The following is a 22475-nucleotide window of genomic DNA, read 5'->3' on the forward strand; positions in this document are numbered from 1 at the left end:
GTCGGTGTCGGTCCCTCAGCGCGAAAGCCCAGCGCCCCTGGGCCCCAGCAGGGGGCGCCCCACCCTAGAGGAAGGGGCGGGGACGACGGTGGTGGGCGGGGGCGGGGGCGGGGGTGGCCTGCACGGGGGCGGGCTCCCCGGGCCCCCATTGGCTGCAGGCCCCCCCACGCCAGGGCTCCCCCCAGCTCCCCCCCATATCGGTCCGTCCTGCTTCCAGCTGCTGCAGCGCGCCTTCGCCGCCAAGGCATCCAGCAGCCCCCTGCTCCGGCCCAGCATGGCGACCCCGACCCAGACCCCCACAAAGGGTGAGCGTCGTCTGGGGAGGGGGTTGCAGGGGGGCTCCGGGATCTGAGAGCCTAGGAGAGAGGGTGTCGGGAGATTCCAGCAATGGTAAGGCAGGGGAGTGGGGGGAGGGAGGTCTGCTCCTTCTGTGGGCGGAGGCCCCTGTAATGCAGCCCCCCGATCGCCCCTCCGGGTCTCTGGGACACCCCCTCCCCGGCGGGTGTCCTGTGCCAGACCTGCGGTTGGAGAGTGGCAGTCCCGGGAGAAGGGATGCTCGGACAGGTCGCTATGGCAACCGGGTGGCTGGTCCCGCACCGTGGTGGTAGCAGACGGGAAGAGATGAGCTTGCAGGGTGGGAGCGGGTGGGTCTGCGGCCAGAGACGTTCTGGAAGATTTCAGGGTCCCTGGGGTGGGCAAGGGAAGGGGAGGAGGTTCATGTCCCTCTTCTTTCCAGTGCTGTCTCCTAGGGTGTGTGTTTCCTGAAACCCTTGACAGCCAGGTTCAGAGGAAAGGAGTGAGAGCTGAAGGAAGAGACAGCGAGAAGGGATATAGCAAGAGATGGACAGGGAGAACCTGGAAGAGACAGAGACCGAGAGGCAGGAGATCCAGAGTCACAGATACAAAGACCCAGGAAGACAAATAGATGGACTCAGAGAGATTCCCAGTGGAGGCGAGTGGCAAAGAACGGTAGACAGAGATGCAGAGAGAGAGAGAGAAAATGAGAGCCTGGGAGATAGCGGGAATGAGACTGCTATGGAGAGAGAAGCAGAGAGAGGGAGGGAGAGAGACGGACCCATGGGGAAAGAGGGGAATAGAAAGAGAAGGAAGCAGTGTGGGGTGGGGCCCAAACCACTGCAGTGAACCCCCATGGGTGGGAATGGGGTGATGGGACCCTCCTTCCCAGCCCACAGCAGGGGTGTTTTCCAGTCCCAGAGGTGTACCTGGGTATGCACCTAACTGCCCCTACTGCCCCCATCCAGCCGCACACTGATTTCCATTCCACACCCATTAACCCAGTTATGCACCCAGTTGAACACCCACTTCCACCGTTGCCCCCTAATACCCCCCATTGCTAAGCCTGCTTCTGCAGAGGAGCAAGGCACAGACTGCTTCAAGAGGGAGCGGGTGCCCAGCTAGGGTCTCCAGCACTGAGGGCAGGGGATGGACCAGGGGTGTTGAGAAGCCCCTGGCCGTGAAGGGAACCCCAATTCCGCTTGGATGACTCCCTCCCTTCCGTGCTTCCCAGAAGGCGGGGGCTGCTGCACTGAGCCATATCTGCAGAATCCGAAGCAGGGCGGGGGGTGGGGGGGGCTGCAGAGGCTGGAAGCCACCCTGGGGAGAGGGGGCAGGGCTGAGGCAGCAGGCCTGGCGGGAGCCCAGGGCTTCTTTTTGCAGAGGTGGTGGTTAACAGGATCGATGGCAGCAGACGGGCAGAGGTGGGAGGACAGACTCCTCAACCCCACCTCCTCTGCCTCCCCCTTTCCCAGTCACAGCATGAGAGGGGACCGCGGGTCTCGGGAAATCCCGGGGGAGGAAAAGCATGTTGTGCATTGCAAACTGCTTAAGGAAACTAATTAATGAATTGTTGGGGAGCGAGGGGGGAAGAAGGGAGATTGTCTCCCTCCGCCCTGCCAGAGAACGGGCGGGAGAATTAGGGGTGAACAGAAGAGGGATGCATGAGCACAGCTGGGTCCGGGTCCCTGTCCCTGAAATGGACCCTCAGCTTGGCCAGAAGCCAGTCCTGCAGGGGCAACAGCAGGAGGTGCAAAAGGAGGGGAGAGGGTCAAGATTGAAACCCGCATCTTACACAGGACCTCACAAGGGACCCCACCCAGCCTGGGATGCCGGGACCTATCACCTCTCTTCACCTCACGAGATGCCCCAGTTACCATAGCAACCACCTCCTTCCTGATATCTCCTTGGCAGCTGGCCAGGAGTAGTGCACATTCCTTTGCCTGACTCCTGGCCCCACCCTTAGCCCAGCCACGCCTGGGGGCCCAGGTTGCTGGGGCAGCAGGGACCAGAGGAGGATCTCCTGCATGGAACACCAGATTCTGGGACAGGTGCTCACCCAGTGGGCTCCTGATAACTTTGGGGAAGGGCAGGTGTGTGGAAAAGACTAGTGAGACAATCCACCTTTTGCAGCCTCCTGCAGCCTAGGACCGCCTCATAATCATTCCTTCATTCATTCATCCGAGAAAACTTGGAGAGCCTTTCATAAATGTCAGGATGAACAGCAGCGATGAGTCAAACAAATTTACTCACTCTCTGGTGGGGAAACTTACACAGAGCACAAGGGACCCTGAGGCAGTGTTTCACCATCTTGGTGCTTTTGAGTATTACCGTCACAATTTTCACTTTATTCAAATACTCCTCACACTGCTATTTATTTAATTTTTTTCCTTCAAACGATTAGCTTTTTTACTTTTATTTTTTGAGACAGGGTCTCGCTCTGTCACCCAGGCTGGAGTGCAATGGTGCGATCACAGCTCACTGCAGCCTCAAAGTCCTGGGCTCAATCTATCCTCCCACATCAACCTCCCGAGTAGCTGGGACTACAAGGCACTCCCCGCTACACCCAGCTAATTTTTGTATTTTTTGTAGAGACAGGTTTTGCCATGTTTCCCAGGCTGGTCTCAAACTCCTGGGCTCAAGCAATTCACCTGCCTTGGCCTCCCAAAGTGCTTAGGATTACAGGCGTGGGCCACCATGCCCAACCCAGGATTAGCTTTTTAAAAACGATGAGCTTTATTTTATAGCACCATCACAACTGGAAAATTCACCATTTTCTTCTTCTTTTTTTTTTTTTTTTTTTGAGATGGACTCTCGCTCTGTCATCCAGGCTGGAGTGCAGTGGCACAATCTTGGCTCACTGCAACCTCTGCCTCCCGGGTTCAAGTGATTCTTCTGCCTCAGCCTTCCAAGTAGCTGGGACTACAGGGGTGCACCACCACATCCAGCTAATTTTTGTATTGTTAGTACAGACGGGTTTCACCATATTGGCCAGGCTGGTCTCGAACTCCTGACCTCGTGATCCGCCCACCTTGGCCTCCCAAAGTGCTGGGATTACAGGCATTAATCATCATGCCCAGCTGGAAAATTCGTCTTCTTTTTGCCTTAAATTGAAGGCAGCATAAGAGCAATCTGAAGCAGGTGATTTCGCTTTTGTGGGTCTGGTGTCCCCCTGGCAGGAAATGGGGATGAAGATAGCACCCATATGAAAGACTTGCTATGAAGATTAAGAGTAAATGCACTGATATCCGTCAGATGCTTAGCAGGGAGGCTGGAATGGAGTCAGAGCTACCCCTTGCTGGTTACATCAATAAATAAAGGAGAAAACCAAATAATGCCACAAAATTCTGCCTAGATTTTATTGCCTGCTGAAGATTCGGAGCCCAAGGCCTGTTTTCTCTTAGGTAAAGGGGGAGATTAACAAGGGTTGGAAGGTGTTAAAGATACCTCAGCACCAACCTAAGACATCCTCTTTGAAGACTGGACAGAGACCTGGGAAGGGTAAACTTACACATTGTGTGAATCATGGTCTTTCTTTGGGGCCACCTCTTATCAGTCAGTTTCAGCTAGAGTATGCTGCGGTAACAAACAGGTGTTGCTTTGGGGCCACTTCTGTCAGTCAGTTTCAGCTAGAGTATGCTGCAGTAACAAATAGTACCAAAAGTCTCAGGGGTTTATGACAACCAGGTTCACTTCTCACTTAGGCTATACATGCATCACAGGTTGACCAGTCACCAAAGAAAACCAGAGCAGTCAGCATTGTGAACATTCAGGCCATCAGGCTAGAAGTGAAACAGAGCTTTGGCCTGGAGGCCTGAATGTTCCTGAATGTTTAAACGCCCCAGCCTGGAAGTGACAATGCACTTCTACTCACAGTTCCTTGGCCAGAATTAGTCACATGGCCCTATCCAACCTCCAGGGAGCCATCCATCTCTGAGCCTGGAAGGGGGAAGAAGAGCATCCATGACATCAGGCATCACCCTGGCACCCCTCACCCTCTCCCCATGTGGCAGACAGTCTGCTGCCAAATTCTGCTCTAGGAAAGGCCAAATATGATAAGAACTGTCAGAGGCATTCGAGAGCCATTGGGATGAACTTGTTGAATGGGAAGGATGTTCTGAGCTCTCCTGCAGGGGAACGTGATTAGGACCAGGAAGGCAGGAAGTGGAGAAAAGTGCATCCAGAGGCACACACACATTTTATCCACATGTGAACATTTCTGAAATCATTATGTGTCTTCTAATGGATGGGGACATTTCACACGGTAGAGTTCCAAACATATTTACACATACACACACACACACACAAAGGGAAAACCATTACAAACTCAATTTTGAATCTTTTTTTTTTTTTTTTTTTTGAGATGGAGTCTCGCTCTGTCGCCCAGGCTGGAGTGCAGTGGCCGGATCTCTGCTCACTGCAAGCTCCGCCTCCCGGGTTCACGCCATTCTCCTGCTTCAGCCTCCTGAGTAGCTGGGACTACAGGCGCCCGCCACCGCGCCTGGCTAATTTTTTGTATTTTTTAATAGAGACGGGGTTTCACTGTGGTCTTGATCTCCTGACCTTGTGATCCGCCCGCCTCGGCCTCCCAAAGTGCTGAGATTACAGGCGTGAGCCACCGTGCCCAGACTCAAGTTTGAATCTTAAACTTGATGGTGTCTTAGAAATAAGTAATAATGGGCTGGATGCGGTGGCTCACATCTGTAATCCCAGCACTATGGGAGGCTGAGGCAGGTGGATCACTGAAGGTCAGGAGTTTGAGACCAGACAAGCCAACACAGTGAAATCCTGTCTTTACTAAAAATACAAAAATTAGACAGAAGTGGTAGTGCACACCTATAATCCCAGCACTTGGGAGGCTGAGGCAGGAGAATTGCTTGAACCTAGGAGGTGGAGGTTGCAGTGAGCTGAGATCGTGCCACTGCACTCCAGCCTGGGTGACAGAGTAAGACCCTGTCTGAAAGAAGGAAAGGAAAAGAGAGGGGAGAGGAGGGGAAGGGAGGGGAGGGGAGGGGAGGGGAAAGGAGGGGAGTGGAGAAGAGAGAGGAGAGGAGAGGAGGAGTATGAATCAGCACAGCTTCTCTGTACTGGATGGAGTGTCAGGAGTGAGTGGATGACAGCAGTAGCAGCAGGTGCCTGTGGAAGCCCTCAGGTGACTGAGAAGTTTTAGGGAGTGTTTAGGGGAAGCTGAGACATTCATTGGACCATCAGTGGAAATGGGGTCTGTTTTAACCTTGTGACATCATGTGCAAGAGGGAGTGCATCTGTGTTTTTATGAGTCCATAGCTTGCATCAGACCTCCACAGGGGTCCAGAACCAGGACTGCCATGTAGTTTGGGTAGATTGTACACTGCATAGAGGATGCTGCTGACTGATGGAGTGAGTAGGGGCTGGAATCCAGCTTGGGCTATGCTCTTCCAGCCTTGCGGCCTGCCATGAAGCCACATCATCCAAACCAAGGGGTCTCTATCTGACTTCCACAAAGAAATTATTGGGCCCTCTATCTGGATCCTCAAAAATATTAAGAAATCCACTGTTAAGTTTTTTTTTTCTTTCTTTCTTTCTCTTTTTCTCTGCTTCTTTCCCTCAGCTCCTGAGGAACCTGACCCATTTTACTACGGTGAGTGTTGGATTTGGGGAGGGGGCTGGACTGGGGAGTGGCTGCAGGGGTTCCCACGTCGCTCCGGACATGGCTTCAGCTATGGCTACATGATATGTGCTAGGCCACTGGCCACAGGATCATATATATGGGTGTGGTTCACATCAGCTGGGTTCGTGGAGGGCAGAACCAGATGGGGGAGTGGGGGTGCCTCACCCTCTCTCTGAGCCCCCTTCAGGTCTCACCGGGATCTGGGCTGGTGCCTTTGTGTCGTCAGAGAAGCAGATGAAGGAAAATCTTAGAAGCAATGACTCTGAGGCCAGGCTGCCTGGATTTGAATCCTGCCTTATCCACTCACTAGCTGTATGGCCTTGGGCAAGCGACTTTGTCCCTCTGGGCCCTTCTGTAAACAAGGGACAGTAATAGTTCCCACCTACAAGGATTGTGGGAAAGATACGTGGCTGGTGCCATTAAATCTCCTCCATAGCATTGAAGCTCAAAAAAGTTACCCCAGGCCTGGTAGATCTGGCTCCAGTTTCCCCTCTGAACACCCTCCTGTTGCCCCCACCCCACCCCTTTGCTCATTCATACTTTTCCCGTAGGGGTCAATTTATCTCCCATCTCAGGGCCTTTGCATATGCCATGATTCTGCAGGAATGCTTCTCCTCTAGCTTTGTACACGGCTGGCTAAGGCTCCTCCTTATTCAGGCCTCAGATCAAACCTAGACTACTCTGCTGGGATAGGCCCTCCTGACTCCCTGGCAAGGAAGAGTCACACCATGCCCAGCTGGAGTCGCATGACTTGTTTTGGAGGGGTTGTTTCTTTAATGCTTTATCAGAATATGAAAGTCATCTCCTTGAGGGTAGAGGCCTGGACCACTACTGGTACAGAGTGAGTGCTCCATAAATTCATATCTCAACAAATACTTAGCGGGCACAGGCTCTATGCCTGGCAATGCTCCAAGCAGCTGCAGACACTGCAATGAACCACACAGACAAGAATTCAGGAATGCAAGAATTCCTGCCCTCCTCCTGACCTTCCACTCAATGGAAAAGAGACAGATACTCAAGAAAACAAAATATGAAAATTATATATTAGACAAGAATATTATTGGCCAGGTGCGGTGGCTCATGACTGTAATCCTAGTGCTTTGGGAGGCCGAGGCAGGAGGATCGCTCAAGTCCAGGAGTTTGAAGCTACAATGAACTATGATTGTGATTTTTTTTTTTTTTTTTTTTTTTTTTTTGAGATAGAGTCTCACTCTGTGGCTCAGGCTGGAGTGCAATAGCACAATCTCGGCTCACTGCAACCCCCGCCTTCCAGGTTCAAGTGATTCTCCTTCCTCAGCCTCCCGAGTAGGTGGAACTACAGGCCCCCACACCACCACACCTGGCTAATTTTCATATTTTTAGTAGAGACAGGATTTCACCATGTTGGCTAGGCTGGTCTTGGACTCCTGACCTCAAGTGATCTGCTTGCCTTGGCCTCACAAAGTGCTGGGATTACAGGCATGAGCCACTGTGCCCAGTTCTACAAAAAAAAATTTAAAAATTAGCTGGGCATGGTGGTGTGTGCCTGTAGTCTCAGCTACTTGGGAGGCTGAGCAGGGAGGATCTCTTGGAGCCCAAGAAGTGGAGGCTGCAGTGAGCCATAATTGCACCACTGCACCCCAGCCTGGGTGACAGAGTGACACCATGTCTCTTAAAAAAAAAAAAAAAAAGACAAGAATATTATTAGGCAAGAATATTAGGTAAGAATAATTCCTGTGAAGTAAAGAAGGGAATGAGATTGGAAAGTGTGGAGGAGAGGATGGAAAATTCTGGACAGGACAGCCAGAGGTTTTGCTCACAGTGAAACAAAGCCCAGACATTGGTGAGGGAAGGAGCCATGTGGATATTTGGAGGAAGAGCTTTCAGGCTGCAGGAACAGCCAGTCATAGGATAGGAGAGGATAGCCCCGGGATAGGATCAGGCCGGATATACCCCAGGAACAGCGGGGAGGCCATTGTGGCTGGAGTAGGATTGATGGGGAGAGTGAGGTGGGGTGAAGTCCAAGAAGGAAAGGGACTGGATCCTATGGGACTTTGAGGGCCGTAGTGAGGACTCTGGTTTCTACCTTGAGGGCAATGGGATGAGGAGGGCTCTGAGTGGAGGAGAGCCCAGATCTGACTCAAATGATGGGTCCTTGTGGCTATCAGAGGTGGGAGTGCAGGCAGGCCAGCAAGAACCTAGAGAAGGCTGCTGCAGAGGCCAGATGGGCGACCATGGTGGACAGAACCAGGGCCAGGGCGGAGGTGGCAGAGGGAGAGTATTATGTATATATCCAGGGTGGAAAGTGCAGCGCGAGAAAGCAGGGGAGGAAAGTAGAGGATACAGAGGGCAAGGGGAGCTAATGGTGCCCAAGCCCATGCCCTACATCCTCACATCAGCCCCCTGAAGGAGCGTCCAGCGTGGACCGCAGCCTCCCTGGGCGATTCTGGGCCCATGGCTGGGCAACACAGAGCCAGGACTGAAGCTCCAGGTGGAGCCCAGGTGCTGTCCCTGCCTCGATGTCCCCCGTTATCTTCCCCAGACTACAACACGGTGCAGACTGTGGGCATGACTTTGGCAACCATCTTGTTCCTGCTGGGTATCCTCATCGTCATCAGTAAGTGTGACCCGTCCCTGGGCTGCCTGGGCCTCCGGTTCCTCTGCTGGCTTTCGTGCATATCCTACACCCTATGTCCTGTCTTCTTGTTCTGTCTCTCTCTCTCCCAACAGGCAAGAAGGTGAAGTGCAGGAAGGCGGACTCCAGGTCTGAGAGGTCTGGCAGCAGTGGGCAGAGAGTGGGAGGGGGCCTCGGGGTACCTCCCTAGCAGACGGGCAGGATCCGCTGGGCCTGCCATGTGTTTTCCCCAAAGCCTATGGTTACTGAACCTCTTTCTACTTTTCTCTCTCATCTCTGCCTCCACAGCCCAACCTGCAAATCCTGTAAGTCCGAGCTTCCCTCTTCAGGTGAGGGTGAGAAACTGTGGTTCTGGGAGGGTTTTGGGAAGTCTTGTGGATGGACTGGGCAGGGGGGCTGCCCGCAGATATCACAGGACAATTCCCTAGGAAGCTGAGGAAATGCCGCAGATGAAAGATGCTAAACCTGGCTGGGTGCGGTGGCTCATGCCTGTAATTCCAGTACTTTGGGAGGCCGAGGTGGGCAGATCACCTGAGGTCAGGAGATTGAGACCAGCCTGGCCAACATGGTGAAACTCTGTCTCTACTGAAAATACAAAAATTAGCTGGGTGTGGTGGTGCACACCTGTAATCCCAGCTACTCAGGAGACGGAGACAGGAGAATCACCTGAACCTGGGAGGCAGAGGTTTCAGTGAGCTGAGATCGTACCACTCCACTCCAGCCTGGGTGACAGAGTGAGACTCTGTCAAAAAAAAAAAAGAAAAAAAAAGAGAAAGGAAGGAAAAAAGGAAGGGAGGGAGGGAGGGAAGGAAGGAGGGAGGAAGGAAGGGAAGGAGGGAGGAAGGAAGGAAAGGAGGGAGGAAGGGAGGGAGGGAAAAGAAAGATGATGCTAAACCGTGGGGAGGCAGTGAGATGTGACATGTCCCAGAGTCCACGGAGATTCCCAGAAACAAATGCTCAAGCCTGTAAAAGCCAGGACATGCTGATTTCCCAGGAGAGGAAACTACAGGCCTGTGAAGAGAAGGGCCCCATGTGGGAGGAGCTCTGTCAGTCAGGAGGGAGAGACAGGGAGCACTGAGGAAGACGAGGAGAGGCTTTCCAGACTTGATCGTTCAGATCCAGGATGAACTAGCCAAGGAAAAGGGACAGAGGGAGGGTGGGAAGGTTTCTGAATTGTTGCATCAAAATAACAAAAAGAGAGATGAATAGAATGCAGATTTTAGAATTCACATTGGAAAAGAACATATGGGATGCAGGGAGTGTGAGGATGGAGAAGAAAGCTGGGAAGCACAGGAGGGGGTAGAGTGGAGAGGATGGAGGTGTTCGGGGAGAATGTGGGAAGGAGGAGCCCAGGAAGGAAGGGGAGGAGGATGGGAGGAGGACGGCCTGCAGGGTGGAGGAGGGAGAATGGGTGTAAGCCTGGAAGGTGTAAAGGGAGAACGAGAGGGATGCAGGGCAAGCAAGCATGTCGATGAAAGATTCTGACTCCTTGGGGCTGTTAATTTTAATTATGTAAAAATATCTTGACCTGTTTTTAGTGGAAATGCAGCCTTTCTGGAGACTTGTAAAAAACCAGAAATGAGAATTTCTGTGTCTCCTATAACATTCTTATAACAATAACAACAAAAAAAAAAAAAAGCAGGAGGGGCACACGGGTTATTCAGTGGTTGAGGGGTATTTGCTGTGGAATTTGTTTCAGGTTCCTTTTTTTTTTTTTTTTTGAGACGGAGTCTTGCTCTGTCCTCCATTGCCCAGGCTGGGGTGCAGTGGCACGATCTCAGCTTACTACAACACTGCAACCTCTGCATCCCGGGTTCAAGCGATTCTCCTGCCTCAGCCTCCCAAGTAGCTGGGACTACAGGCACACACCACCACACCCAGCTAATTTTTATATTTTTAGCAGAGATGAGAGTTCATCGTGTTGGCCAGGCTGGTCTCAAACTCCTGACCTCAAAAGTGCTTGGATTACAGGCATGAGCCACCACGCTGGACCTGTTTCATGCTTATTTAATGAATTTTAAGACATGAACAGGGCACTCATGGATGCATAGGGCAGCATGGGGGTTGGCCTTGTCACCCGGGGCACAGACGAAGACTTTGCACAGGTTTCTGGTCTCTCCTAGGTGAATGATGGTCTGGAGCCGGTAGGGAATGGGGGAATTCCCGTTGTAGCCAAATATTCAGGACAGGGAGTGTAGGAAAGGAGTGAGGGTGTAGGAGGAGATTGCGGATGGGAATGGGGATGGGGACTCCCTTTCTGGCAGGGGGACAGCCCCAAAAGCCCAGGTTGGGTCTGGGGCCGCCAGCCCCGTGGCAGGTGTTTCTCTCCATGACAGCAGCCAGAGGTGTCCCCAAGGGAACCAGGCATTAGAGTGTGGAAGGCAAGACAGCTCCTCAGTGTTAGCTCAGGGGTGACAGTCCCTGGGGTCTGGCTTCCATGGTGCCGGGGAATGGAGAGCCAACGAGCTGTGGGGAGGGAGGCAGTTTCCACCTCTCTGGTGGCTCACGCACCCCCCCTCTCTCCCCAGCCCCTGGTGGCGGCGGCGTGTAACACCTGCCCGAGGAACCTCCGCTGCCGACCCTGTCTGAGCGCGGGAGCCTGAGGACCGGGTGGAGGCGGTGGGGACCCAGCCGCGCGCCGGGAGCGCTCCCCGGAATGAGCCGCCCCACCCACCCCAAGGCTGGAGCCGCTGCACCCTGCTGTCCCTCCCCAGGCCTTGGCAATGATGATCCCCCAAAGAGCCCGTCTGCACCCCAGACCCGGGGCCTCAGGCCTCCAGCTCCTGGGATCCGGGAGTCCATCCCGGCCCAGCCCCGCCAGCATCCCCGTGTACGGTCCCCCTGCACCTCCTTGTCTCATCCCCGAAGATCCGTCCCCCTGGGCCCTCAGTGTCCTTGTCTTGAGCTTAATAAATGTGCATTTGGTTTTTTCTCCTGTTCTGTCTGTGTGTTCTCATCTATGGGGCACGGTGTGGGTAGGGGTGCAGAACTGAACCTGGGGTAGCTCTCCCCTGCGTGCCCGGGGTTGCCCCCTCTTCCTTCTCCTCTCCCTGTGCCCCGAGTTGCCCCCCTCCAATCCCTTCTTCCTCAACACCTCCGGATTTGTCCTTTCCTTTCCTCCAGCGACCCCAGAATAGACCCCTCCCCTTTCTCCCCCTGCTTTCTCAGAGGCGTCCACTCACCCTAGACCTGCTGGCCCCATCCCCGTCCCCACCCTCCCCCACCACTGTGCCCTCACCCCTGCCCCCCGTTGCCCTCAGCGGCTCCCCCTCCTGCTCCCACCCCGGGCTCTGAAGCCAGGAAACCCAAGAGGAAATGACTGAGCCCGTCTGGGTCCCCGCCCGCTCGCGCTCCCCTGGCCACACCCTCCGCCTGGACGCAGCAGCCACCGCCGCGTCCCTCTCCCCACTAGGCTGCCGGCTCAGGACCCCCAGCTCCAACGTAAGTGCCTCTCGCGCGCCACCTCCATCTGCTGCCCCTCTGCCCACGGGCCGGGCTCAGGTGGGTAGGGGTTTGACCCCTTCCGCCCCTCTCTGTCCCCCATCCACGCCCACATCTCTCTGCCTCCTCTCCTGGGCTACAGTGGGCCGCTCTGCCTCGCTCCCGCCGGCCTGCCTCAGTCTCCCCAGCTGTTTGCCACCCCCCTCGGACCAGTGCTTCTCAGATCTCCCTAGCGCGCCATCCCTGCAAGGCAGCCCCTGACACCAACTCACTTTTTCCTCTGAGCGCAGGAGGCGTTACTCACTCTTCCTCCTTCCCCTCCTTGCCGACTCCTGGGCTCTGGGCCCCTGGGGGAGGGAAGAGGCCTCCTATCTACTCCTCTGCCCCAGTCCCCTCCTTGCGTCAGTCCCAGTGAGGGATAGGCGCCTGGCGGAAGGCGCAGGGAGGTGCTTCTCTGCTTCAGGGGCGCCTGCCGGCCCTTGCAGCTGCTGGGAGATCCATTTATCTGTTGCTTCTTGTTTTCTTTGGGGACCTGCAGGGGAAGGAAGCAGGGTGACTGTTTGATATCCCCACCTAAGACCCTCCCCTTTCCCCTGAGGCCAGCCGTCTGCCCTGGCAGGGGGTCCTGGAAGCCAGAGGTGTTTGCTCAGGGCAGGGAAGGGGCTGCAGGATCCCCGGGGGGCTGCCAGAGGCCGGCCTCGCTGACATCATGGCTGACCCCAGCATCGCCTGGTCCCACAGATGTCGCCCTTTGGTCGCCTGTGTCTTCTCACCATCGTTGGCCTGATTCTCCCCACCAGAGGTAAGACCCGTCTCTGGCCTCCACCCTGCCCCAGAGCCCCCAGCCAGGCCAGCCCTACATGTGCTGCAGGGTGGGTGGCTGGCGCGTGTGAACGTTCTGTCCCGCCCTGTCACCCTCCCGCTGAGCCGGCACCAGGAAGTGGGGATCCCTATGGCGGGGCAACGTTACACCCTCTTTGGACACCTCAAACCCAGGTGGCTGCTTCCAGTGAGTCTGGCCAAGGCCTGTCCTGCTGAGCATCCTCCAATTTCACCTCCAAGAAGAACTCACTGAGTTTGATTTGGCGGGGAGATTGGTGTCAGTTTTCTACTCAGCAGCCAGGAAACCTCGGCTCCCAAAAAAGAGGATCACTGGGTCCTGGGGCATTACACAGTTAGGCAAAGCTGTTGAGCTGGGGTCGGTCCAACGAGTTGGTGACATCTCAGCCTTGCCTGGAAAGTGTCTCCTGAAAGACAGGAACCGCGGGGGGTCATTGAGCATCTCTTCTGCATGGCAGGTGTGGTGTGTGGTGTGTGTTAGCTCAGTTAGGCTTTGCCTCTGACAGTCAGTCACACCTGTTGTCATGCCCATTTTACTGATGAGGAAACTGAGGCTCAGCGAAGGGAAGTGTGCTGTGTCAGAGGATAGTGTGTGGGGGAGCTGGGAAAACAACTGTCCTGCCTGCCCCCAGAACCCAGAGTGCACGCCCCACTGAAAGCACCCTCACTTCTCCTTCATAAAATGATTTTCATACACTCATTCAGTCATTTGACAAATATTTATTGAGCACCTACTATGTGCTAGATATTCTGTGCACTGGGGAAACAGCAGTGAATAAAACAAGAGGTCACACTCTAGTGGGGAGAGACAAATTAGTAAATTATATCATGTGCTAGGAGGTGCTATGTGCTTGCAGAAAAGTACAGGTAATGAGGATTGTTTAAACTGGGTGGTCAGGGAGGGCCTCACTGAGGAGGTGACATTGGGACCAACAAACACTTGGAGGAAATGAGGGAATGAGCCTTGCAGGTGTCTGGGGGCTGAGTGTTGTCTGGTGTGCTTTAAGAATAACAGGCAGGTGGGGTGGCTGGATTGGGATGAGAAAGGGCAGAGTGGGATGAAGAGAGGACGGAGAAGTGATGGGACCAGATGGAGGAGGACCTATGGGCCACTTGAGGGCTTTGCTTTTATGTAGAGCGAAGTGCAGCCAGGGCAGGGCTCTGAGCCAGGCAGGCCCTGACTTGACTCAGGTGGTCCCAGGCTCCCTCTGGCTGTAGGTGGGAACAGACTGTGGGGGCAGGGACAGGAGCAGGGAGCCCAGGGAGGAGGCTGCTGGGATGTCCAGGCTGGAGGGTACAGAGGCTGGGCAAGGGTGGGGGCAGTGGAGTTATCCAGCACTGACTACATGGTAAGCAGTGTGGGAGACCGTTTCCCTGCTCTGTGTCATTTCACCCTATCTATAGCCCTGTGCAGTAGATTCAATTATTATCCCCGCTTTGCAGATGGAGCAACTGAGGCTCAGAGAAAGGACTTTACTTGTTCCAGGTCACACAGCAAGAAAGTTGTTGGGGGCAGGATTTGAAACTAGGGTCCGGGCTGACCCTAGCACCTGGGCTCACTAGACTAAACTGACTCTCCCACCCCACAGGGATGGGCGGGGAGGGGGCCTAGAAGAAGGGTTCCCAGGCATTGGCATAGCTGAAAACCCTTTCAGAATTATGGATTGATACTGTCAAAGCTGAGTGATTCCACCAGCAAACAGGACCCCTAAGGTTTCACCAGGGAGTGGAGGGCGGGGGTGGTGAGAGGAGGGGGACCAGGCTCCCTCCTGACTTCTCATCTTTGATTCCCTAGGACAGACGTTGAAGTATACCACGCCCATTTCTTCAGCAGACCCAACTATCATGGACATTCAGGTCCCGACACCAGCCCCAGGTGAGGAAAGAGGGACATGTCTATCAAGATCCTGTCATTGCAAATAACAACAGCAACAAAAATCCCAAACTGGGACCCAACAAGGGAATTTATGTAGATTTATGTAACGAAAAAGTCCAGGTACAGACCTTCAGGCATGGCTTGATCTAGGTGCTCAAATGATGCTATCAGGAACCTCTCTCTACCTCTTGGGTCTGTTTTCTCTGTGTTGTCTTCATTTCCAGGAAGAGTCTCTTCTCATGGGGCCAAGATGATCCCTTGAAGCCTGGGGCTCTCATCCTGTCTGCTGAGAATCCCAGCAAGAGAATTTCCCTTCCCCAGTCCAGCAAATGTCCCAGAACTGAGTTATCTTTGGCCAGGCTCAGGTCGTATCCCTAAGCTGGCCACTGTGGCCACAGGCATAGGAAGCTGATTGGCCAGGCCTGGGTTCCATGTCCAACCTCCACCAGGGCTGGTGTCAGACCTGCTGCATAAGGGGACCAAGAGTCAGGGAAGGATGGTCCCTAAAGGAAGTTCTGGGGCTTTTTCTCAGAGCAAGGGCATTTGGGAGGCTGAGTTAAACACTTTTTTTTTTTAGGCAGCACTTCTCAGAGTCTTGAGAAAGCTAATTTGCAGCCAGCATCTCGAAGAAGGAGCTGTAGTGTGGCATCTGTGGGACGTAAGGTCCCAAAGAAGAGGACCTATTGGTAGCACATTTCAGCAGTTAGCAAATGGCTGGATTAATTAAGCCATTTCTTTCTTTTTTTTTTTTTTTTTTTTTTTTTGAGACGGAGTCTCGATCTGTCGCCCAGGCTGGAGTGCAGTGGCGCGATCTCGGCTCACTGCAAGCTCCGCCTCCCGGGTTCACGCCATTCTCCTGCTTCAGCCTCCCGAGTAGCTGGAACCACAGGCGCCCGCCTCCGCGCCCGGCTAATTTTTTGTATTTTTAGTAGAGACGGGGTTTCACCGTTTTAGCCAGGATGGTCTCGATCTCCTGACCTTGTGATCCACCCGCCTCAGCCTCCCAAAGTGCTGGGATTACAGACGTGAGCCACTGCGCCCGGCCATAAGCCATTTCTATTACATTAAAATTGAGTTGCTATGGGAATCTTTGGCATCTCCATCCATAGATCTTGTCCACTTCTTTTTCTCTCTCCTGTTCTCTCCCTGACCCCTTGTTTCTGGACTCCAGACGCAGTCTACACAGAACTCCAGGCCACCCCTCCGACCCCAACCTGGCCTGCTGATGGTGAGTAGCGCAGGGGCAGGGGATGGGGACAGGACCAGGGCAAACAAAGTTTCCCCTCTTCTCTGACATTCTAGGTCTTTGGTTGCCCATTTCAGTCCCTACCCCCAGCTCTGAATGCCCTGGTTTACTTTGGGTAGAGCAGCCAGCCAACTCCATTCAATTTTTTAGAAAAAGAAAACCAAAACACTTTTGAAATTGTGAAATTAGCGTGCATATAGAAAAATACAAAACCCATAAATTTACAATGTAATGACTTACTCTAAATTGAATCCCTATGTAACTACCAACCAGGTCAAAGAGCAGAACTTTGCAAACACCCCCAGAAAGCCTCTGTGTGCCAGTCCCATTTGTTTCTTCCTTTCATCTCTTTTTTCTCTGATCCCTTTTTTGAATTTTTTGAACAATTTTTGGATGTTTTCTTGGAGTATAATTCAAAAAGTGCTCCCGGCCAGGCACAGTGGATCATGCCTATAATCCCAGTACTGTGAGAGGCCAAGGTGGATGGATCACTTGAGCTCAGGAGTTCTAGACCAGCCTGGGCAACACAGTGAGACTCCATCTTTACAGAAAAATACAAAAATTTGCCAAGTGCATTGGTGTGCTCCTGTAGTCCCAGCTACTCAAAAGGCTGAGGTGGGAGAATCACTTGAACCTGGAGGCAGAGGTTGCAGTGAGCCAAGATCTCGCCATTGCACTCCAGCCTGGGCAACAGAGCGAGACCCTGTCTCAAAAAAAAAAAAAGTGCTCCCCAATTTTTTCAATCGATGTTTAAAGACACAGTAGTACGTAAACACATTCTACCTGGAAAGAACGAAATGATTGTAGGCAAAACTAAACCCCTTTGTCACCTCCCCTCCCCAATCCTTGTTCTCTCCCTCTGTCTCCGAGAGGTCCCCACTGTTAGCATTGGGGTAGGTCCCCAGTGATACCATATCCCATGTGTATCACCTGGAGAAAATGCACTGACTGTGTGTTGTGTTTGTGTGAGCTTAAGGAGATCGGATGATTGTTCTGCAACTTGCTTTGCTTCTTCATGCAGTGGCATGTTTGGAAGTTCTCACATCACTGCAGAAAGACTCGTTTTGTTTTCTCTGCTGCCTGGTATTCCACAAGGCGCCTATGTCACAGCTCATGGAGTCACACACTTCTTGATGCACATGTTGGCCGTTTCCAGCTTTTTCTGTCTACACACAGTGCCACAATAAGCAACCTTGTCCCTTCCTCCTTGAGCAAACGCACTTGGAATATGTACTGACTATGCGCTGGTCATAGTTCTAAATATTTTGCGTAGGTTAACTCATTCAACCTTCACGCAAACCCTAAGAGGCAGAAATTACCATTGTCCCCATTTTACAGACAAGGAAACAGAGGCGCTGAGTAACTGGTTCAAGGTCTCACAGCAAGTCACGGACACAGCAGGAATCAAAGTCCAGGAATCTGGCACCAGAGCCTGTGCTTTTATCCAAAACAGTACAGGGCAAAGAACATGCATGCTTCATGTTTTAAAATTTGCCCTCCTGCCGCCCGGGCACGGTGGCTCATGCCTGACATCCCAGCACTTTTGGAGGCTGAGGTGGGTGGATCGCTTGAGCCCAGGAATTTGAGACCAGCCTGGGCAACAAAGCAAAACCTATTCTCTACAAAAAGTACAAAATGATTAGCTGGGCATGGTGGCATGTGCCTGTAGTCTCAGCTACCTGGGAGGCTAAGGTGGGAGAATCACTTGAGCCCAGGAGTTCAAGGCTGCGGTGAGCACCACTGCACCACTACACTCCAGCTCAGGCTAGAGTGAGACCCTGTCTCAAAAATAAATAAATAAATAAAAGTAAAAATAAAAGTTGCCTTCCCAAGTGGCTGTGCCCACTTCCTCACCCACCAGCAGTGTGCAGGAGAGAGTCCCCCTTCCCATCCCTACAGTGACACTTGGTATATTGACGTCTTCAGGTTTTGCCAGCCTCTTAGTTTTTTTCTGAGATGGAGTTTTGCTCCCGTTGCCCAGGCTGGAGTGCAATGGCGCAATCTCAGCTCACCACAACCTCCGCCTCCCGGGTTCAAGTGATTCTCCTCCCTCAGCCTCCCGAGTAGCTGTGATTACAGGCATGAGCCACCATGCCTGGCTAATTTTGTATTTTTAGTAGAGACAGGGTTTCTCCATGTTGGTCAGGCTGGTCTTGAACTCCCGACCTCAGGTAATCTGCCCACCTCGGCCTCCCAAAGTGCTGGGAATACAGACATGAACCACCGTGCCCGACCCCAATTCACTCTTTTTTCTTCTTCCCTCCTTGCTCTTCTGACCTGAATAGAAACACCACAACCCCAGACCCAGACCCAGACCCAGCGACCGACAGGAGTGGATGGGCCTCTAGTGACAGATCCAGAGACACACAAGAGCACCAAAACAGGTACAGTATGGGACTGAGAGCAAGAGCCTACGATTTTTATTTAATTCTCTATCTAGGTCAACATTTCCCTCAGTACGTTTCTCCATGCCCCTGTTTGGGGAATTGTTAACACATTTAAAAAAAATGTTTTGGGTTTGTGGTCAAAGTTATTTGGGGAACCCTGAGTTAAAGTTAACCATGTTTCTTTATGGCAGGACTTCTGAGAGTCTTGATTAAGCTAATTTGCAGCAAAGGATCCCCAAGGGGCAGCATGTAGTATGCAGTGTTTCCCTAACTGGTAGAACTTTCTTGCCATCAGTTCCCCTCGGAGGCTGGTGCTATAAAATGTGCCTGTGGATATTTCTTTTTTGTACATCTCCTTAATGTTAGAACAGGAGCTTTTCAGTTGCAAAATATAGAAAATTCACCTTAAACACACATACACACACACACACACACACACATACAAGACTGATTGGCTGTATAAGTTCTGGAAAGTCTAGAAGTCTCCAACTTCAGGCATAGCTGGATCAAGGTGCATAAGCACTGTCATGAATGCTTTGTTCCCTCTCTTGGTTCTGTTGTCTTCATTCTCGACTAACTTCTCCCCTCTGGATGGCAGAGATGGTCCCATAGTTCTAACTTTAGGTCACATATCTGGTGGCTGGAGAACAAAATCTTTCCCATTATTTCTAGCCTGAGGCCTAGAATTGATTCTCATTGGTCCAGCTGGAGTCACATGCTCATGTCTGAACCAATGAGAGCCTGAGAAACGAGCTATTCTCATTGGTTAGGCCTGAGTCTCATGCCTCACCCTGGGGCTAGAGAAGAGGTTCAGCCAGCCATGCCTGAACCACACAGACCAACAGTCAGGGAAGAGGGGGGTTTCCTCTGGACAAGTGAGTTAGTATTACCAGAAAGTGTGGGAAAGGAGACTGAGCTGAGATAAGGCAACAGATCGCCTCTAATGCCTGTGTGATGATCCTTATTTGAGGGGCAGACCCCCAACTGGAAAGTATTGTGGTGTAGGCCATTCCCAGGCTGAGAGACATGTACAGTTGTGCAGACTGGGCACTAAACAAGAGCACCGCCTCTGAGGCTATGCTATTCCCTTTGTCGGTCTTTATAACTGTTCCAGTTTTCTAGTGACAGCAGTAAAGCATCTCATTCTTACAGAATCTATTAAAACAATCCTACAACAGATGGAAATAAAGTGCCTTACAGAAGGGAACTTTTCTGTTTTGCACAAAAGTGGACCTGTAGGGGGTGGGGGATAGCAGCTGTGTCCACACTTATCAATTGATAAAGCATTCTCACATCTCTGCATTAATTTACTGAGTCTTTGCTGACCTGAGTTGCTCTATGTATTGGTCGGTCCATGTTCCTCGATATATGTGACAGAAATTCATCAAGGATAAATGGCTGTCACTGCTGAGCCTCTGGGTTGCTTAGAGGCTGGGCATGAAAGCCCCCAGGCCTCTCTTCCTCCTCTATCTTTGCTTCTCTTCCACCTAGGAAGGAAATGGCTCCTTCCGATTTGAGCTTCCTAGCTCAAAGCTTCCAGGCTTCACCTAGGGTTTTATTTTTTTATTTATTTATTTTTTTTTTGAGACGGAGTCTTGCTCTGTCACCCAGGCTGGAGTGCAGTGGCCGGATCTCAGCTCACTGCAAGCTCCGCCTCCCGGGTTTATGCCATTCTCCTGCCTCAGCCTCCCGAGTAGCTGGGACTACAGGCGCCCGCCACCTCGCCCGGCTAGTTTTTTGTATTTTTAGTAGAGACGGGGTTTCACCGTGTTAGCCAGGATGGTCTCGATCTCCTGACCTCGTGATCCGCCCGCCTCGGCCTCCCAAAGTGCTGGGATTACAGGCTTGAGCCACCACGCCCGGCCTCACCTAGGGTTTTAATCTGCTCAGGTTGCCGTAACAAAATACCACAGACTGGATGACTTAAATAATAGGAATTAATTTCTCCAAGTTCTGGAGACGGGAAGTCCATGATTGAGGTGCCAGCAGTGTTGGTTTCTGGCGAGGACTCCCCTTGGGTCACAGACAACCATTCTCTTGCTCTGTCTTCACCATGTCCTCTCCATGTGTGGGTGGGCTTGTGAGCTTGAGAGCAAGCTCTCTGGTGTCTTCTTATAAGGGCACTAATCCCATCATGAGGGCCCCACCCTCATGATCCTATCTAACCCTAATTACCTCCCAAAAGCCCTCGCTCCAAATACCATCACATACGGAATTCCGTGGGGCGGATAGAATTCAGTCTATAGTACCTAGCTGTCACTCAATATCCCTACTTGGGATTTCAAAGGTCTCAGGGAAGGTCACATACTTCCTTTTGTAGCCTGGGTTATAACTGGGGAAGGGAGGGCAATGTCCTCCCACAAAGAAAGGGGGAGTTATTCCAGAAGGAGGAAGGAGTGCTGAGCAAACATTAACAGCCAAGGCTGACTTTTGCTGAGAGCTTATTCATGCTGGGCACTGTGCTAAACTTTTGTATATTCAGTCATTCGATGCTTGTGATCATCCTGTGTGGTGGGAACTGTCATTACTCCCATTTTACAGGAAAGGGAACTGAGGCCCAGAAAGGTTACTCAGCTTGCCTTAGGCAATACAGCCAAGAGTGGTAGAACCAGAATTTGAGTCTAGACTGTCTTGCCCCGGGGTGCATGAGCACTGCACACCAGTATGGCTGTCCTTTGCATTCCTGTGGTCTCTGCCGTTGATCTGGCTTATGCCTTCCTCTGGGCAATGCATTCCCTGAATATCTTGTAATCCTTGGCTGCCAGTTCCTATTTAGGGTGTGGGGCACCGAGATAGTTCCAGGGAACTTGGGTTTCATGAGGGAGCTTCTCTGCCTGCTGGCTTCTTGTTGAGGCCTCAGATGTGGTGTGGTGGCACTTCTCAGTGCTGGGGGAGGCCTTTTCTTTGGAGGTACTGATTTTTTTTTTTTTTTTTTTTGAGGCAGAGTCTTGCACTTTCACCCAGGCTGAAGTGCAGTGGCACAATCTCAGCTCACTGCAAGCTCCTCCTCCCTGGTTCAAAATTCTCCTGCCTCAGCCTCCCGAGTAGGTGGGACTACAGGTGCCTGCCACCACACCCGGCTAACTTTTTTGTATTTTTAGTAGAGACGGGGTTTCACCGTGTTGGCCAGGATGGTCTCAATCTCCTGACCTCATGATCCGCCTGCCTCAGCCTCCCAAAGTGCTGGGATTACAGGCGTGAGCTACCACGTCCAGCCCTTTTTTTTTTTCAAGAGAAGAATCCTTTGGTATTTTCCGTCCTGGGGGCAGAAATGATATTCAGAATAGTTTTGTTGTTGTTGTTGTTTTTGAGATGGAGTCTTGCTCTGTTGCCCAGACTGGAGTGCAGTGGTGAAATCTCGTCTCACTGCAAACTCCCCCTCCCGCGTTCAGGCAATTCTCCTGCCAGCCTCCCGCGTACCTGGGATTACAGGCGTGTGCCACCAGTCCCGGCTAATATTTGTATTTTTAGTAGATACGGGGTTTCACTGTGTTGGCCAGGCTGGTCTTGAACTCCTGGCTTCAGGTGATCTGCCCGCCTCAGTCTCCCAAAGTGCTGGGGTTACAGGCATGAGCTGCTGCACCTGGACAATATTCAGAATGTTTTAAAAGTGTCTCCAGACTATGTAGCTGGGTCAGAGTCCCTGGCAGGTGTTGCTTTTTAGTTCCTTTATCTCCTGGATTATAGTGTGGGCCAAAAGGTCTTAGGAGAGGTGTCTGGAGTCCCTCAGGGATTGAGGCAGATCAGATAGTCATAACCAGGGGGTACATGCTTATTTCAGCATTTTAATGCCTGCCATTACTTATTGCCTCTGGTATGGAGTAGGGGGGATGCCTGACCCTGCACACCAGCTGTGTAGATGTGGGAGAGGGATTTCTTCCAGATGCAGACTCTCAGTAATATCCCTTGTTTCTGCCTCCATGGCTCACTCCTGCCCTCCACTGATGGCCACTCTCTCAGCTCATCCCACTGAAGACACCACGACGCTCTCTGAGAGACCATCCCCAAGCACAGACGTCCAGACAGACCCCCAGACCCTCAAGCCATCTGGTCAGTAATTGCCTCCCCAGACTGGAAGCAGGCTATTTTCTGTTCACTGTGTATTTCCAGCACCTGGAATACAGCCC

The 22475-nt window shown here is 52.4% G+C and overlaps 2 protein-coding genes and 1 long non-coding RNA gene across 19 annotated transcripts in view; 2 read left to right on the forward strand and 1 right to left on the reverse strand.

Annotated features, from left to right (window-relative positions):
* On the forward strand, positions 1 to 11495 carry FXYD7 (FXYD domain containing ion transport regulator 7). 4 transcript variants are annotated; one of them, XM_045380824.3, is made up of 6 exons: positions 1 to 305; positions 5885 to 5914; positions 8466 to 8540; positions 8654 to 8696; positions 8847 to 8887; positions 11087 to 11495. In XM_045380824.3, exons 1-6 carry the CDS (start codon positions 275 to 277, stop codon positions 11107 to 11109), a joined length of 243 nt encoding a protein of 80 aa, XP_045236759.2. In that variant the 5' UTR covers positions 1 to 274; the 3' UTR covers positions 11110 to 11495. The 4 variants fall into 4 exon arrangements, with proteins under 4 accessions (XP_045236759.2, XP_045236758.2, XP_073879270.1 ...); XM_045380823.3 differs by having other exon boundaries at positions 8654 to 8687; XM_074023169.1 differs by having other exon boundaries at positions 195 to 305; positions 8323 to 8540.
* LOC141409081 (uncharacterized) lies at positions 514 to 12345 on the reverse strand. The gene is made up of 4 exons (XR_012427445.1): positions 12272 to 12345; positions 4169 to 4233; positions 3806 to 3933; positions 514 to 686 (listed from the first exon to the last, which is right to left on the reverse strand). It is a non-coding gene; the product is annotated as an uncharacterized lncRNA (long non-coding RNA).
* FXYD5 (FXYD domain containing ion transport regulator 5) overlaps positions 11916 to 22475 on the forward strand; it is a 17043-nt gene continuing 6483 nt past the window's right edge. For 2 of the 14 annotated variants that reach the window (XM_005588826.4, XM_015441815.4), the window contains exons 1-6: positions 11916 to 12059; positions 12741 to 12801; positions 14635 to 14715; positions 15887 to 15943; positions 18247 to 18345; positions 22309 to 22398. In XM_005588826.4, coding sequence (XP_005588883.1) covers positions 12741 to 12801; positions 14635 to 14715; positions 15887 to 15943; positions 18247 to 18345; positions 22309 to 22398 — 388 coding nt within the window. In that variant the 5' untranslated portion in view covers positions 11916 to 12059. Of the gene's footprint in view, positions 12060 to 12602; positions 12802 to 14634; positions 14716 to 14939; positions 15944 to 18246; positions 18346 to 22308; positions 22399 to 22475 lie in introns of all 14 variants that reach the window. The other 12 variants (XM_074023165.1, XM_074023163.1, XM_074023164.1 and 9 more) reach the window with 9 other exon arrangements.

The sequence above is a fragment of the Macaca fascicularis genome, chromosome 19, assembly GCF_037993035.2.
Source record: "Macaca fascicularis isolate 582-1 chromosome 19, T2T-MFA8v1.1".
In the NCBI taxonomy this organism is placed as follows: Eukaryota; Metazoa; Chordata; class Mammalia; order Primates; family Cercopithecidae; genus Macaca; species Macaca fascicularis.

What these genes read in the sequence shown, in the direction of transcription:
- FXYD7 (XM_074023169.1), top strand. Translation starts at nt 8,378, where the DNA reads ATGGCTGGGCAACACAGAGCCAGGACTGAAGCTCCAGGTGGAGCCCAG. An exon ending in GCGGACTCCAGGTCTGAGAG is followed by an intron (nt 8,697 to 8,846) that starts GTCTGGCAGCAG and finishes CTGCCTCCACAG; the next exon opens with CCCAACCTGCAAATCCTGTA. An exon ending in GTCCGAGCTTCCCTCTTCAG is followed by an intron (nt 8,888 to 11,086) that starts GTGAGGGTGAGA and finishes CTCTCTCCCCAG; the next exon opens with CCCCTGGTGGCGGCGGCGTG.